Raw genomic sequence first — 18,350 nt, forward strand, 5'->3', positions numbered from 1 at the left:
GAGTAGAAGTAATCTTATACCGCATGCCTCTGCCAAGTCGCTCAGTTTGAGGCACATATTGTTGTGGTCCAAGCCGATTTTCATCTAAAGGAGTGGTATCTGTCAAAAAAGAAATTTCGGGTGTCGGAGGATTATCTTTTGAACTCGATAATGGATTACGATTATGCTCTTCCAATGTTTCATCACTCACTCAGTGTCATCGTTAATTCAAATAGGGATAGCAATGTTGAGATCGTCGAAGACCTCAACCTATGGTGAGAAACTTGTATGATTGACGAAGGAGCATAAGGACTGTTTGAGGCAAAACCACAAAAGTAAAAGATGTGTCGTAAAAAATCACATCTCTCGAAACAAACAAATCATTTCCTTTGAGTCGAATACTCGCCAACCACTTTGACCAAGAGTGTACAAGATGAAAATGTCCCTTCGACTGTGAGCTGTTGATTATCTAAATTCCCAACAAATGGAAATTGATCATGGACCCAATTGGTGGAAACGATGCAATTACCATCCTCAATGACATTCTCCATCTAAGCCAGTCATATAAGCAGTACACCTTCCATTATGTGCCAAGACAATTAACTACTTAAGTGGACATGCTAGCAAAGAAATCTGAGTAGAGTAATAGAAGAAAGGGGAAATATCTTCATTAATGTAAAATGATGTACAAGTGTTACTATATATACAAGTGTTGTTAGACTAATCTAATTATACATGATTAACTTAATACTAAGTGTATACACACTCTATTAGGTCCCCTCAAGATGGCGTCATAACATTGTGAAGACCCACCTTGGACATAAGCTTGTTAAACATCATCGGGTAGAGATTCTTAGTTAGAGCATCAGCCAACTGATTTTCTGATCGAACATGGAGTGTCTTCAGTTGACCAGAAATGATCCGTTCACGAATATCATGACATTCACGTTCTATATGTTTAGTGCGTTCGTGGAAAACCAGATTCTTGGCGATGTGCAAAGCAGTGGTACTGTCAAAATACATCACAGGAGTAGACGGAGAAGGACAACCCAACTCAGCAAGCATACGAGACAGCCAAAGAATATCTTTAGATGTTGCAGATCACATTGCTCTGTATTCAGCCTCTGCTGATGAGTGAGAAACTACATCTTGTTTCTTAGATTTCCATGCAATGAGAGATTGTCCAATGAAGATGCATGATCCGGTAGCACTGCGACGAGTATCAGGACAGTTAGACTAGTCAGCATCGCAAAAAGCTGTGAGCTGGTAATCATCATCTGCAGGAAAGAACAGGCCTTGACCAATCGTGCCTTTGAGATAATGAAGAAACTTGTGAGCAGCATGAAGATGAGGTTTGCGAGGTGCAGAAGAAAATTGACATAATTTGTTGACGGCAAAGGAAATATCAGGACGAGTTGTGGTCAAATACATCAGTTTGCCAATCAATCTGCGATAAGGTTCTGCACTCGGTAAGAGTTCACCATCTTCAGAAGCAAGTTTAACACTCGGATCCATAGGAACAGACGATGGTCGACAGCCAAGTAAGCATTCATCGTTGAGAAGTTCAAGAACATACTTGTGCTGACAAACTGAGATACCAGATGTAGAGCATGCTATTTCCAGGCCAAGGAAGTATTTGAGAGCTCCCAAATCACGAAGTTTGAAGTGACTTCGTAGTTGAGAAACAAGCCATGTTACTGCATTGATTTTCAGTATCACTAGCGATGAGAATATCATCAACGTAAACAAGAAGAATGATGGTGCCTCAAGAGGATGTTGAAAGAAACAGTGTGTGATCACCATTGATCTTATCAAAACCCATGGAAAGAATAGCAGAGGAAAACTTTTCAAACCATTGTCGAGATGGTTGCTTAAGACCATATATTGATTTATTTAAGCGGAGAACAACATTCGGAGGTAGATTGTTTCCTTTCCTTTCAGCATAACCATGAGGCAAATCCATGTATATCTCTTCGTTGAGATCAACATTCAAGAAAGCATTGGAGATGTCGAGTTGATGAAGGATCCATTTCTTCTTCCAAGCAAGAGCTAAGATCATCAACAAGAGCTAAAATCATCTTGACTGTAACCATTTTCGCCACTGGAGAGAAGGTTTCAACGTAATCAATTTCATCCTTTTGCGTGTATCCCTTGGCGACAAGACGACATTTTTGTCTTTCAGTAGTACCATTAGCGCGAAGCTTGAGTTTGAAGATCCATTTACAACCCACGGTACTTTTACCTTCAGGTAAAATGCAAACTTCCCAAGTATCCAGTGCCTCTAAAGAACTAAACTCAACATCCACAACATTACACCACTCCTTGAATTTCTTTGTTTCTGAAAATTTTAATGGTTCAGAACAAAGAAGAATAGCGTTTATGAAAGTAAAACGAAGGGATGAGAATTTGTTACAAGTGAGATAGCGAGATAGATGATAGAGAGAGGTGAAGTTACAATGATAGTCCTGTAAGTAGATAGGAGATCTACGGGTGCGGGGGGATGTTACTGCCAAAGGCAGAATAACATCAGACGATGACTGTGATGAATCATCAGACGATGTTGGTATAGAAGGTTCAACAGCATCATGTTTACCAGGACATGAAAAGAAAGCTTTTGCTGGATTGGAAAGAGGAGAATCAGCAAAAGGAAAGATATTTTTCATGAAACAGAACATGTCTTGAAATGGAGATGCTATTAGTTTCGAGATCTAAAAGTTTATATCCCTTGAAACTTGCTGGATAACCGATGAAGACACAAGCCTTAGCACGAGGATCAAATTTGGTACGAGATTTTTGAGAAGTGCTTTTATAGCAAAGACATCCGAAAGTTTTAAGTTGATAACAGGGAGTTTGGAAGTAACGATTTGAAAATGAGACTTATGATCAAGATTTGGATAAGGAAGACGATTGATGAGAAAGACAACATTGAGAATGCAATCTCCCCAGAAAGAAAGATGAATATGAGATTGAAACATTAAAGCTCGAGCAACGTTTAAGATTTGTTGATGCTTTCGCTCAATAACAAAATTTTGCTCAGGTGTTTCAGGGCAGGAATGAAAAGAAACAATGCCCTTTTGTTGAAAAAGATCAGTGAAAGAGAGCTCAAGAGCATTGTCAGAGCTAACATATTTTACACGAGTGTTGAATTGAGTTTCAATCATTGTCAAGAAATTCGGGAACACAAACAAGACATCAGATTTCAATTTCATTAGATAAACCCAAGTTGCACGACTATGGTCATCAGCGATAGTTATAAAATATCTAAAACCTTCAAATGTAGGAACATAGAATGGACCCCGAACATCTATAGGTAAAAGATCAAAGGAGCAACAATGGTTGTATTAGAAATTGGAAACATTAATCGTTTTTGTTTAGCAAGATGACAAACATGACAATGATGATTTTCTTTAGATTTTGTAGTTTTTAACTGTAAAAGACTAGACAATGAATCGACTTTAGGATAAGAAGGATGACCTAAACGAGCATGCCATGTCTCGATATCAACAATGACAAAACAAGCTATCTTATTACCTGAGAAATCATGAGAAGAAATCAAAGACCCAGACTCCAAGACATACATATTTGAGACGCGTCTACCCTTGCCAATCATCAATTCCCGAGTAAGATCCTGTATAAAACAATAAGATAAAGTAAAACTAATCATTGAGTCTACTTCAGAAGTGAAAGAACTAACACTTAGCAAATTGAAACAGAACGAAGGAACAAACAACACATTTTTCAGAACAATCTTATCACTCAATGACACAAAACCTATACCAACAATGCTCTATGAGATTCTAGAAGGAAGAGTAACAAAAGTGTCAGTGAGAAGGGTTAGTTGAGAAAAGAGAGAAGCTGAATGAGAGACGTGATGAGTAGCGCCCGAATCAATTATCCAAGAGTCTTCAGGGACAAGAGCATCTCCAGAAGCAAGCACAAAAGACATGCAAAAAGGAGTAGGTTGATAAAGAGAAAGGAATGTACCAAACTCTTTTGGAGTTGATGATACGGCTGAAGTGGAAGCAACAAAATTTTCAGGTGTAGGAAAAGATGTAATGTTGTGATTATGGAGTTGAGTACTGAAGAAGGCAATGAATTGTTGCATCTAATCAGGAGTGCGTGCAACGGTAGAGTTGCTGCTAGCTTGTCTTACAACAGAAACCGAAGACTGTTGAGGCTTGGAAATCTCTTCAGAACTATCAGGAATAGTGACCATATTTGAAGATGCTTTAAGCTGAGAGTTGTTAGACTTCATATACTTGGACTTGAAACCAGGAGGAAATCCATGTTTCTTATAGCATCTGTCCACAACATGTCCAGGAGCACCACAATAAGTACAAACTGGTCGACCTTTCTGATACTGATAAGTTCCACTGTTGCCTGAAACTTGAAATGCTGACAATTCAACACCACTTGAGGGTGAAATGCGAGCAGATCGCTGAGAATCATCATTATCCAGAATATTGTAGACTTCAGATAGAGTTGGCAAAGTCTTCTTCATGAGTTTGACTGCAAACATGATCATAGCTCTCATTGAGTCCCATGAGAAAGTCAATAACTCGATTACTTTCCCTCTAAGCCAATAAATCTTCAACTGTAGTCGCAATAGGTTGAATGCTAGACAATTCCTCCCAATAAGTCTGCGTCTGAGTGTGGTAAGATGATAGATCCATAGTACCTTGACGCAAAAAGAGAAGTTGATGACGAAGCTTATACAATCTAGGAAGGTTGGATTTGTGGAAGCGAGTGTGAAGATCTTTCCACATATCAGAAGCCACAAAGAAGTATAAGATACTAGTGTAAATCTTCTTAGTAACACTGTTAAACAACTAAGATTTCAGCATACTATTGATTCTACACTAGATCTTGTAGTACGATCAGTTACTTCCGGTTTAGGAATCGATCCATAAACAAATCCTAGTTTGTTTTTAGCTTCTAGACTAGTAGTCATCGCAACAATCCAGGTTCCATAGTTCATTCCGTCAAGTTGTTCCGATACTAGAGCTAAACCAGGATGATCTGAGTTCAATAAGTGATACAGACTATGAAGGTTATCAGGAGAATCCGATACCTCAAAAGGACGAGATGTAAGTGGAGTTGGATTGAGAGGACGATGAACAGAAGCACGATTAGAAGAACCAGAGCCTTCTTGAGAGAGATCAGCGTTGCGTTGATTGTCGCGAAGAAGAGAGAAGTCATCCTCAGCATGAGATGGAATGGAGGTGCGATACTTCGAGTTACACTTTCATTTCCCCATGGATGATTAATCTGAGCTTCGATTAGATCGATTTGAAGATAATCGGAGCTAGAGAGAACTGATTGGAAAGAAGAGAAAGTGCGAAGACGCGAGAACAATGAGATGATGATGAGTGCGGAAGCGAAGGAAATTCCAGAGATCGGAATAGATGATGATGATGAAATGGTGATGATGAAACGGTGGAGATGATCGGTGATGATGATCAGAAAAGATGATCGGAGTTGATTGACGATGGAATGAAGATACGGTTACGGTGGAGCGTGTCGCTCACCGCTCTGATACCATAATAGAAAAAAGGGAAAATATCTTCATTGATGTAAAATGATGTACAAGTGTTACTATATATACAAGTCTTGTTAGACTAAGCTAACTATACATGACTAACTTAATACTAAGTGTATACACACTCTATTATGGAAAATGAAAGTTACGTAATATCTTGGTCATATAACTAGCCAACATCGGTAAGACATCTTTTCCAAAACAAAATATTGGTAAAATATTTTTTTTTATTTTTAAAGATTAATGATAAAAGGTTGACAAAACACAAAAAAAAAGGAACCCAAAAAATATTAAAATTAATTAAATTATTGAAATATACACTAGTTTTGTTCGTGGTTAACTCAATAATCAATAACTCTGGAAGTAATCCGGTCAATGGATTTGCCAAGATGCAGTGTAATAAATTAAATAGGACATTGCCACATAATAAATGCGCGTGTATGTGCGCGTGTGTGTGTGCGTGGGGGATAAAAGAGTGTCGTAGTAACCAAATAATTAGATTGGTCGTGAAAGAGTGAATCACTCGCAAGAAAGTGGGGCGTGTAGACGCACGCACTCTTACGGAAGCCCGTCTCCATCGTCACGAACTAGACTCGTGGGTCCTTTTCTCGATTCATCTCTCTCTCTCTATAGATTTCACCGTCTCGTCTCTCTGGCCCTTCCTTTCCCCAGTTTCTCTCAGAGGAACCAACCAAACACACAGATCTCTAAGTTCGTCTTCTCAGATTCAACTTCGGCTTTTTGTTCGTCCATCTCTCATAAGATAAAAAGTAAGTTTTTTTCCATCATCTTTTACAAAAGATTTATTCTGTTCTGTGTGCTTTAATTGGTGGCTTTCTCTTCTTCTTTTTGTCATGAATATTTTTTATCCCCTTATTTTTTTTTTTAATCAAGTGGGGTTGGTAAGATGTGGTTGAATAATTTTCCAGACAGTTGATTTGACCATGAATTCGTCAAAATGCTATTTCCTTTTTTAGGTTGCATGAAGCGTCCGTTTATATTTGCTGGCTATTTGACTTATAATAATAACATAGATATGTGATGTTGATTTGATAGATAACACATATTCCTTTTTAAAGGTTTGTGTCTGAAAAAAATCTGAAGAGCAAATCACATGGTGATATGATTTGAAGATTTTAAAGATTCATCTTTGGCGGCTCTGTATTATGGAGAAAGATGAAGGAGAAAGCTGGAAAGAAATGGTGAGAAAGATGCTTCCTCCTGGGGTTCCTTTACCGGAAGATCCATCTGAATTCGATTACTCCATAGCCATGGAGTACACAGGTCCTACTCCTGTACACCAGATCCCTAGAGTTTCACCTGTTGATGTCAACAACCCCATCCCATTGCCTGTCTCTCGTATAGCCGGAGGAGTCACCAGCTCTTCAGGTCAGAGCCCTACTAGAGGTTCACCTGCTAGCTCTGACTCTGTGGTCTCCGTCTTGCATAACAACCCTGAAGAATCATCATCCTCTGGCTCAGCTTCTGTTTCACCAGTCAGCCAAAACGGGACTCAGGTTCGCAGACCGGTTGTTAAATTCAAACCTGTTGTCGTTGATCATGTTCGGATGGATAGCAAAGACGCTGCAGAGGAGGAGACGGAGAGGGAGATGAAGGTACATGAGTGCACAGCGAGTACGAAGAGACCGAGGAAGAAGAAGAAGAAGAAGAGAGAGTGTTATAGATGCGGAAAAGCGAAATGGGAACATAAGGAGACGTGTATAGTGTGCGATGAAAAGTACTGTGGGAACTGTGTGCTTAGAGCGATGGGTTCGATGCCCGAAGGAAGAAAATGCGTGAGCTGCATCGGTCAAGCTATGGACGAATCGAAACGGTCTAAGTTAGGGAAACATTCGAAAGTGTTGTCTAGATTGCTTAGTCCTTTGGAAGTTAAACAGATCATGAAGACGGAGAAGGAGTGTGCAGCTAATCAGCTGCGACCCGAGCAGCTTATCGTGAATGGTTGTCCGTTAAAGCCTGAGGAAATGGATGAGCTGCTTAACTGTCCTTTACCTCCCGAGAAGTTGAAACCTGGTAGGTATTGGTATGACAAAGAGTCTGGTCTATGGGGTAAAGAAGGAGAGAAGCCAGACAGAGTCATAAGCTCGAATTTGACCTTCATGGGGAAGCTATGTCCGCACGCGAGCAATGGGAACACGCAAGTTTATATTAACGGTAGAGAGATCACAAAGGTTGAACTAAGGATCTTGAAGGTACCTTCTTTTTAATCATGTCTTGTTGTTTTAAGTATCACAAAACAATAGTATATAAAACCTTACGTGTGCTGTGTTATTATATATCTCAGCTAGCAAATGTACAGTGTCCACGTGATACCCATTTTTGGGTGTATGATGATGGGCGTTACGAGGAAGAAGGGCAGAATAATATTAGAGGAAACATCTGGGAGAAGGTAATCTTACAAAGTTTGGCTGTTTTTTTTTTTTTTGTAAGAAACATTGACGAGTTTTAAGGTTTTTGGCTTCAACAGGCATCTACGAGGTTAATGTGTGCGTTGTTTTCTTTACCTGTACCTCACGGACAACCACGAGGAATGGTACAACCACCGAGTAGTTATGCTACTGTTCCCAACTATCTAGAGCATAAGAAGATTCAGAAGCTTCTACTGCTTGGCATCGAAGGCTCTGGAACCAGCACTATCTTCAAACAGGTAATGTGTTAAATGATGTCACACAGGAAAAAAATAAATAGAGAGATTAAGTAGCAGTTTGTTGTTGATTTGAAACAGGCCAAGTTTTTGTATGGAAACAAGTTTACAGTGGAGGAGCTTCAAGATATTAAGCTGATGGTACAGAGCAATATGTATAGATATCTCAGTATCCTACTCGATGGAAGAGAACGTTTTGAAGAGGAAGCTTTATCTCATATGAGAGGTATAAATGCCATTGAAGGAGCTTCAGGAGGTACTATTATTGGAGTAAAAACTAATATTACATGCTCTGTGATTTTGGGTCCGGAGGATTACCTCCTGGTATTCAAAAAAAAGAATATATATATTTTTTTCGATAGTCAGTTTCTTGATTTTCTTGAAATGTTATTTGCAGGAGAGGAAGCAGACGACGATGGAACTAATGCTACACCGCAGTGTGTGTATACATTGAACCCGAGGTTGAAGCATTTCTCGGATTGGCTTCTAGATATCATAGCAACTGGTGATCTCGACGCCTTCTTCCCAGCTGCAACACGTGAGTACGCTCCCTTGGTTGAAGAAGTTTGGAAAGATCCAGCGATACAAGCCACATACAGACGGAAAGACGAGCTTCATTTCCTTCCTGAGGTTTCAGAATACTTCTTGAGCCGGGTACGGGCAGAGGGAGAACTCAGGGTTTATGGTTTTCGTTTCATATAGTTTTCAAATGTTAAATGTTAAGCTTTCATTTGCAGGCCGTGGAAGTGTCGAGCAACGAGTACGAGCCTTCAGAGCGAGATATCGTATACGCGGAAGGTGTTACACAGGGAAATGGATTAGCTTTCATGGAGTTTTGTCTCAACGAACAGAGTCCAATGTCTGAATCTTACCCGGAGAACCCTGATGATGTCTTGTCACCTTCTCAGCCTAAGTACCAGCTGATACGAGTAAACGCAAAGGGGATGAACGATAGCTGCAAATGGGTAGAGATGTTCGAAGACGTACGAGCAGTCATCTTCTGCGTCAGCTTAAGCGACTACGATCAGATCAGTATCGCACCTGGAACAGTTCATTACCAGAACAAGATGATACAAAGCAAGGAGCTTTTCGAGTCGATGGTTAAGCTTCCGTGTTTCAGAGACACGCCTTTTATCTTGATCTTGAACAAGTACGATCTCTTCGAGGAGAAGCTAAGCCGCGTGCCGTTAACGTCTTGTGATTGGTTCAGCGACTTCTGTCCCGTGAGGACGAACAACAATGTGCAGTCGCTTGGTTACCAAGCTTACTTTTATGTTGCCATGAAGTTCAAGCTTCTTTACGCGTCTCTCACGGGTCAGAAGCTGTTTGTGTGGCAAGCTAGGGCTAGGGACCGAGCCAATGTGGATGAAGGGTTTAAGTATGTGAGAGAGGTTTTGAAATGGGATGAAGAGAAGGAAGGGTGTTATTTAAATGGTGGAGAAGATTCGTATTATAGTACTGATATGAGTTCTTCGCCGTATGTTAGACCTGACGAGTGAAGGAGGAAACTCTTTATTGATTATTATTGGTTATGTGTGAAGAAAGAAATTTATTTGTAATTTTTTTCTGTTAGATTTGGTTTTTGTTCGTAGAAATCTTTTATTTGAATTAAATAAGGTCTTGTAAATATCATTTGTGGAACATTTAAACCATAATCTATGTTCTTATAACTCTACTATGATTAGATTTGTTTGATATGCCACTGTTTGATACCTTTATAAACTAGACATTCAGTTGTGGAAGATATAAACCATAATATATGATTACCTTTATAAACTAAATATGTGACATGTCTTTTTAGAAGTAATGGCAAAAGACGAAGAAGAATTGCGACGAGCCCTAGCTGCTTTCTTGAAAGACAATTATACGGAAGACTTTTGAGATGATAAGTATGAAGAAGTAGATGCTAAAGCATTTACAAACGACGGTGCTGTACACATTCCAACCTCAATGCCGGAAGAAATCAGGGGACCCAGTGTTCAATTCAGAGTCAACAAATCCTAAGAAACAACATTGGTACATGTGTTCTATTTATTTGCCTGAGATTTTCTGCCATCTTGTTACTGTCTCCATAATAGTTTCTCTGGTCTTTCTGCTATTTTCAGCTTTGAAAAAGCCATTGAAAATAACTGATAAGCTTCGACATTGTTATTTCAGAAAAAATGTCTTAGAACTTGGAGGCTTCAGGAAGTGACATGGATAAGTAGCTGAGCTGGAAGTTTGAAGCTGGTATGTTAGACATCCTCTCGTATTACGTTTACATATACATAGAGTGATGTTTTCTTGCTTCATGCTGGAGATCTCATGTTGGAAATATGTAAGAGATTTGAGTAATATATAAGAGATTTAGACCAATCTATTTTTCGCCAATTGGTTTTAAGTTGAAATCTCAGGAAATTTGTTATGGTATCAGAGCCAGGTCAATAGCCTAACCTATTAATCTGGCCAGGACACTGGCCCGATCAACCCACTAACTGATGGAAGGTTCGGTTCTTCCGAGATTGCTAGAAAAAAAACATTGTTTCGGAGGAGGTATGATGGATTCTGCGAAATTAATGGTTATATGCACAGTTATCTCGAGTGAGGTGTTGGAGAGAAGATCTCATATTGGAAAGAGTTATTCTTGGGTTCACCCCCTATAGTGAACCTAGAGGTTCACCAACCAATAGGATTTCATTATTTCAAATTTGATATCTTTTAAAAAAGAAAACAAAATATTGACAAGTTATATTATGTTTTTAAATAAAAAAGTAAAAAAATAGTAGTTACAGAAAAAAGAATTAAAAAAAAATCTTTTTAACGTCGTCAGCAAAACACTAAACCCTAAATCCTAATCACTAATCTCTAAACCCTAAACCCTTGGGTAAATCCTAAACCCTTGGGTAAACTCTAAACCCTTGGGTAAACCCTAAACCCTTGGATAAATCCTAAACTCTAAATAAAAACACTAAACCCTAAAACTCTAAACCCTAAATCCTAAATCCTAAACCCTAAACCCTTGAGTGTTTTAGTGTTTAGTGATTTTGATTTAAAGTTTAAGATTTATCCTAAAATTTAGGGTTTACCCAAGGGTTTAGGGTTTAGAGTTTCATATTTAAGGTTTAGGGATTAGGATTCAGGGTTTAATGTTTTGCTGGCGACGTTAAAAATATTTCTTTTTGTAATTACTACTATTTTTTATTTATTTATTTTTACATTTTAATTTTAAAAAGATAATATAATTTGACAATATTTTGTTTTTTTTTAAAAAAGATATCGAATTTGAAATAATGAAATCTTATTGGTTGGTGAACCTAGAGGTTCACCCTAGGGGGTGAACCCAAGAATAAGTCTATTGGAAATATGTAAAGAACTTGAGTAATATATAAGAAGTTATTATTGGGTTCACCCCCTAGGGTGAACTTTTTTAGGTTCACTAACCAATAGAATTTCATTATTTCAAATTCGATATCTTTTAAAAAAGGAAACAAAGTATTGTCAAGTTATATCATGTTTTTTTTTAAAAAAAATAGTAGTTACAAAAACTTTAAAAAAATATATATTTTAAAAAAATATATTTTTCATGTCGTCATCAAAACAATAAACCCTAAATCCTAATCCCCGAACCCTAAATTCTAAACCCTTGGGTAAACCCTAAACCCTTGGATAAATCATAAACTCTAAATCAAAAACACTAAACATTAAAACCCTAAACCCTAAATCCTTGGATAAATCCTAAACTCTAAATAAAAAAACACTAAACACTAAAATACTCAGGGGTTTAGGGTTTAGGATTTATAGTTTAGTATTTTGCTGGTTGAAAAGTATTTTTTGTAGTTACTACTATTTTTTTTTTTACCTTTTTATTTTAAAAACATAATATAACTTGACAATATTTTGTTTCCTTTTATAAAAGATATCGAATATGAAATAACACAATCTTATTGGTTGGTTAACCTAGAGGTTCACCCTAGGGGGTGAACCTAAAAATAAGTGTTTTGTTACCATGTTAGAATCGGGTTTATTCCAACTTAAAACCAACTAGACATTGATTCGTGCAACCGCGCGGATGTTTGTTTTCATTTTTATATACGTAAACTTTTGTTCTACATTGTTAATTGTAAATATTCTTAACATTAACCGTATTTTTAAATGTTTATGGTTTTGTTTTGAACAAAATAATGTTATAGTCAACGTGCATGGTCTTCTCCTTCATTTACTTATTCTACCATTTTAATTTCATAATTTTTAAAGTCATATATTTGTTTGCTCTTTGTCCATAAAGCTTTGCAGTATATATTTTAAATTATCTTTCACAAACAAAAATGTATATCACAAAATAAAGTTGCACATTCTATTTATAAATTTAGATTGAAAAGTAAACTATGCAATTATAACAAAAAGTAAAATTAAAATTTTAATAAAATATTATGATTTAAATTTCAATTATTCATACTAAAACAATATATGGTTGGGTCATAAATCTTTTTAATTCCAAAAATTTAGCACCCCTTAAAATAAATAAAATAAGTTAAAAAAATTTGGAATTATAATTTCTGTAAAAATAAATTTGTTTTAAAAAATTATCATGCGCTATTATTTTTTATTCCTAGAGTTTGACATGTGACCGTCTGAATATTTTTTTTCACTTTAAAATTTCTTTGTACTAAATAGTATAATATATATTTGTAAATTATAATGTATTATCTATTTGTTAGTATAACATTTTAAAACATAACAATTTTATTTATTACTATGAATAATTATATCTTTGTTATTTTAATCGTTTATTATATCACAGTGTTTTATAAATTATTTTATATTTTATTTATGTATTGTATAAACTGATTATGATATGTGATTATTTATTACTAATAAATCTCGGAAAATATTTACTATGTTGGAAAATATTTACTATGTTAATACAAAATATATTAGGAAATCTATTGGAAAACCTACTTTTGTTAAGATTTGATTAAGGAAATATACAATTTAAATTAGGAAAAAACAAACATACTTAGATATAGGTTCAATAAATACCTCAATGGCATATCATTTTAAATAAGTGATAAAACTAAGGGGTAATCTAATTTTGTACTCATTTTTTAATAAATTAGATGCCATTCGAAATAAGTGGAAAAACTAAGGGGTAATCTAATTTTGTACTCCTTTTTTTAATATATTAGATTGATTATTAGTGAATTGACCATAACCCTTTATATATTACTTAAGCTCCCTTTGAATTTCCGATGTGGGATACTTATGTGGGATACTTATCCCTAATACTTTACATAGCTTTTTGGAATGTAGAAGAGACTATAGTCTTATATGAGAATTCATATTAAGCGTTCTCAATAGCCAGTACTATGTTCAAAAGTGTATATATGTTTTCATTTTGGTAATCAATATATGGACGTGTATTCTTTGTGATAGAGTTTGAGATAGATTAGGAAAATTTGCAAAGCAAATTCTATCAATTGGTGCGGTGCGGAGAAAGGAATCAGATCATTTCTAACATGAATCTAACAACATCGGATGGATGAATGAAACGAGTCAATGGATTATACGATGGGAGAATTAATGTGTCATCAACTATATGTTCTTCATAGTGGCTGTACGAGATTGTCCACCGTAAATTCAGATCCGACGGATTGCTTGGTTACCTTGAAATGATGGTGGATTCGATGAAGCACATGTTTGAGAAAATCACATAAAGTACGTATCCTATTCTAGGCGAAGGCATAGCTGACGCAGCTGCAAGTGGTTCCATCCATGTACCGATTTTTCTTATACCTCTAGAATAATTAACTGATTCACTAGTTTATCGATGAAACTTAGAAATTTTTGTATCTCGTGAAAGTTTGTTGAAGAAAGTCAAACTATCAGTTTTTGATGGATTTATGCCTTATGGTTGAATTAGGAAAACTGAAAGATACTTTAGAACAACCAGTTATAGCGAGAAGGAGAAACTTGAGTGGACCGGTTTTTTGAACTGGTTTACGTGGTAAGCACATAGGAATCAATCACAGATTATCCACAGTTTAAACAACGTTTATTAGATTGTTTTGACAAATCGATGGACGATGGTCGATGAGCTCGGATCGATTGTGTGCATGCCGACAAATGAGTTCAATCCAATCTTATGTTAGTGAATTCAATGATCTAATAATGCAGGCGGAAAGGGTGGATGAAGCAGATTTGATTAACAAAATTATATTGGACTGAAACAAGAAATGAGATAATCCATAAGAATCGGGAACCTAAAGACCTTTTTTAATTATATTGCAGTTGTGGTTAAAGTGGAGTCAAGCATGTTTTGACAAAAATTAGGTGAGAGAATTACTAAAAAGTTTATGACAACACACCATCAACGACTAGGCATCAACAAGCTCACAATATTATTCTCAGGACATTAATGAATACTAGACCTAAAAAAAATATATAAATTACCGAAACCTGGTAAACATATGCAATTGCCAGACCACCTCAACATTTGAGACCAATGGGACTTGCAGATCTAGAAATTTTTAAATTGTGTTTCAAATGTAGATAGATGTGGTTCTACGGTCATATTTTTAGTCGCTAAGAACTAGATGTCTTGATGTTGGTGGATGGAATTGAGAATGAGATGTTAGAATAACTATGAGACAAAGAGTAACACGAACAAGAGGAATTAGTCTCTCAACTCACGGTGATATCGTTATCTATAAACTATTAAAACTGAAGTACAATTAATACATAACTCTGATCTTTTCTTAATAATTACCATGGAATGCCACTGAGTTAATAATTAAAAATAAACCTAAATTATCATTATTCTCTAATTAAATCTGAGGTTTATCAGGATAGTTCTCTAACCAAACTCTTCTCCTTCGTATTTTTCTTGCTCTCATCACGCTGGTAATGGGCGACTCGAAACTAGGGATCGTGATGGCTTATATCACGATTCTATACCCAAACTCTATTCTCCTTCGTCTTTTGCTTCCTCTCATCAGGCTGGTCATAGGTTATCACTTATATCTCCCTTTCATCTCTCTCGACAAATATGTCCTTAAGGTTTTATAAGTTTCTTTTGCGATTTAGGGCCAGGTGGCAAAAAAAAAATCAAAGTAGGTTTGTTTAAATTAGCGTTGAATCTTCTCGTAGTTATTCAATTTTGAGTTTGGGGTGAAGCTTAAGCTTGATCTGATAAAGATTTTAAGAAACAAGATCTTTGCCTGAAGATGTATGAAATTATGAGAGATTGCTCTGTTTAGTTTTCTTACACTTATAGTTTCTTCCTGGATGATTTAGTTATTACCAATAGACACAAGAATTTGGTTTTGATTATATGCTATTCAATTTTGATGAATTTCATGGGAATTTTTTGTTCTTTAGACTTCTTACAAGTTGATCAGAAGCTTGGCGCCAAAAAAGTTCAAGACTGAATGGTAGGGAAGGGAACGTCTTTTCTTTCTTTCTTAATGGTATTGAGTATTGAGTTTGTCATTGGTCCCCTAAGCAAGTGTCTTTCTTGCTTCTTATTATTCACAAATAGTGTCTTGCTTCCAATGGCGGTTACTTTCTATGTGATGTGGTGGTTCATTCAATTTGTTGCTGCATCACCAGCTATGGTTTTGAAACGCCAAAAGACTTATTAACACAAAGAAGAGGAGTAATGGAGAGACTGTGACTATGTGTTAATTATCATAGATGTTATTTGAAGTGAATTAATAATACATGGATATTATTTTCTGTAACATGTTTTCTAACCTAAACTTATGTAAAACCTGAATCAGTGATTTCATCACTTGCATCTCGAATATTGATTCAATTGAGTAAGCCACCTTAGAGAACGGGACGAAGAGAGTGAGCGTGAGTTCATGGATTTGGTCGATTTACCACTTCTCAAAAGCCAAGAACACACAACAAAGGTGTCAATGGTGGTTTTTCTTTTTCGTATAAGGGTTAATTTGTTTATTTGGCATGAAGAAAGCATACTTCCTTCCTTAAAATGTAGAAATTTTCCAACAGGATAGAAGAATTCTGCTTATGGTTGTTTCTTAATGGTTTGTGGTTGAAGATTTTTGATATATGGTCGGACGTTACGAACACAAGGATGATGTTAGAAAATGTCAGTTTTGTGTTCTGTATCTTGTAAAAGAAAACTATGATGTATGTAAAAGTGATGAATTAAAAATATAACAATTGATGTCTTTAAAGAACACATAAGATCTTGATAAAGCAGAGAGATATATAGGATGGCAAAGTCATAACAATCTATCAAACACAGTCACATATCTCCATGAATGAACTTGATACCAAGGCAAGAATGAAGATAAGTAACAGAGAGAAGATATAGACTGTTGTATCCATCCATGATGCTTGTGACTTGACTTGGTTAGCAACTGTAGACATCATATTTCCCAAGATCAGACGGGGAACATTGATAGTCAATGGCATTAATGGATTATCCCGTAAGAAAAAAAAATATTGACCAAAACTATTATTTACTGTTTAAATCACCTAAACAACTTAAAAAATATATAAAAGATATCTTATCACATCACCTAAAGATTTTTATTTTTACTGTTAAATTTCATCAAAATCACTCAAATAACTTCAAAACTCACAGAAATCCCACAAAACATAAAACACCCTAAAACCTTCGAAACCTTCTAATTCAATACACCCCCTAAAAATATTTGAAGTACATATTGGTGCTCCACCTAAATATCCAAACAAACTGATTTTAATTTTAGATATTGGGTTATATTTATTCAAATTTATATGTTATATATTATTCAATTTTTAATTTGTGAGGGATTTTAGATATTTTAGATATTTTTGAATTTCAAATTTGTTTTTACATAATTTAAACGGGTATATGAACCAAATCCACAATTATGCGAACTGATACGAACCAAAATTTAGAAATATCTAAATGCGGTTTAAATTTCTAACTCTGTTATATTGTTGTGTAAATGCAACCATTACATTGTTGCATTTTAAAATACCTACTAGATTCTGACCCGCCCTAAAAAGGGCGGGTATATTTTTTGTTTTACATTTTTTTTTTGAAATTTAATTTTTATATTTGTGTTTTTTAGTCATATTTTTTTTCTTTTTGTATAATATTTCTCTTAAATGATTAATAAAAGGTTTTAATAGTTTTTTTAAATAGTTGGACCACACATATATCAATAGGTCAAGTTGCTGTTTTAATAGAATAAATATATCTATTTGAAAACAAACCCCCGTACGGACTCACATGTCAAGCTCTAGTATTCTTTAAATGAGAATTTTACAACTACTCACAAGCTGAGAAGCAAAATTGACAAAACATAGTTTATTGTGTTAATTAAGAGTGTGATACACAAAATTTTGTGGCTCCAAAACTGATCAGGAAAACATACTTACAAGTAAACTTCCAACATATCTCCATGTATTGTTGGAAAATCACCATAAATGAGTTAGGAGTATGTAAGAACACATTTTCCTATTAAGTTACAAGGATTATAGTTTATGATTGATTGTATCTCATTGGATTGGAAAATATTGATTTGGTAATTGGTATTTAATGTCTCGAGACATTAAACTACTTATAATTCTTATTGAATTTTATAATTCAATAGTTGAAAATGTGATATGGTGTATTGAAAAAGAAATTGAATCCTACATGTATTCAATATAGCTGAAAGAATTCAACAATGTTGAATCGTTGAATATAAAGAAAATTGGACCCCCACAAAAGCCATGTGTCACAAAACCAGTAGCCACTTAAATTTCTTATTTGTTTTTTTCCTCTCAATTAGTTGAGATCAATTATTTCTTAAACTTTTGTTTTTTTAAAAATTATTTTTACATCAAAATTCATTATTTCTCATTCTCTATAAATAGAGATATGTTTCATATGATTTGAACACATGAAAAAAAGTCATCTCTTTCCACTATAATTTTTCTATTAGTCTACAACAAACTTTTGTTTATATATTTTCTTCTTTTTCAAATCCCAATAACTATCAATTCTACTAATTATCCTTTTAACTATCCAAATTCTAATAACTATCAATTTCAAAATCAGTCTTCTAGCTAACCCCAACATTTACCAAATTATGGTTATTAACCAAATTTCTTCATGCTATCAGTGGTTCCAAACTGTCCTCCAAATTATGGATTGATGATGCCAAATTCATCTCAAGCACCCTC

General features: G+C 35.3%; 1 protein-coding gene and 1 pseudogene across 3 annotated transcripts; one reads left to right on the forward strand and one right to left on the reverse strand.

Moving 5' to 3' along the window:
- Window positions 1-759: 759 nt before the first annotated feature.
- On the reverse strand, window positions 760-6,096 carry LOC106344609 (annotated as a pseudogene).
- On the forward strand, window positions 6,022-9,815 carry LOC106295594 (extra-large guanine nucleotide-binding protein 3-like). Of its 3 annotated transcripts, none has more exons than XM_013731530.1 (7): window positions 6,022-6,288; window positions 6,598-7,731; window positions 7,824-7,928; window positions 8,007-8,186; window positions 8,265-8,439; window positions 8,581-8,837; window positions 8,921-9,815. In XM_013731530.1, the coding sequence occupies exons 2-7, from the start codon at window positions 6,685-6,687 to the stop codon at window positions 9,680-9,682; spliced, it is 2,526 nt and encodes an 841-aa protein (XP_013586984.1). In that variant the 5' UTR covers window positions 6,022-6,288; window positions 6,598-6,684; the 3' UTR covers window positions 9,683-9,815. The 3 variants fall into 3 exon arrangements, with proteins under 3 accessions (XP_013586984.1, XP_013586986.1, XP_013586985.1); XM_013731532.1 differs by having other exon boundaries at window positions 8,265-8,409; XM_013731531.1 differs by having other exon boundaries at window positions 6,045-6,288; window positions 6,575-7,731.
- Window positions 9,816-18,350: the final 8,535 nt, after the last annotated feature.

The sequence above is a fragment of the Brassica oleracea genome, chromosome C5 (genome assembly GCF_000695525.1).
Source record: "Brassica oleracea var. oleracea cultivar TO1000 chromosome C5, BOL, whole genome shotgun sequence".
NCBI lineage: Eukaryota > Viridiplantae > Streptophyta > Magnoliopsida > Brassicales > Brassicaceae > Brassica > Brassica oleracea.

What these genes read in the sequence shown, in the direction of transcription:
- LOC106295594 (XM_013731530.1), top strand. Translation starts at nt 6,685, where the DNA reads ATGGAGAAAGATGAAGGAGAAAGCTGGAAAGAAATGGTGAGAAAGATG. An exon ending in TTGAACTAAGGATCTTGAAG is followed by an intron (nt 7,732 to 7,823) that starts GTACCTTCTTTT and finishes TATATATCTCAG; the next exon opens with CTAGCAAATGTACAGTGTCC. An exon ending in CATTGAAGGAGCTTCAGGAG is followed by an intron (nt 8,440 to 8,580) that starts GTACTATTATTG and finishes TGTTATTTGCAG; the next exon opens with GAGAGGAAGCAGACGACGAT.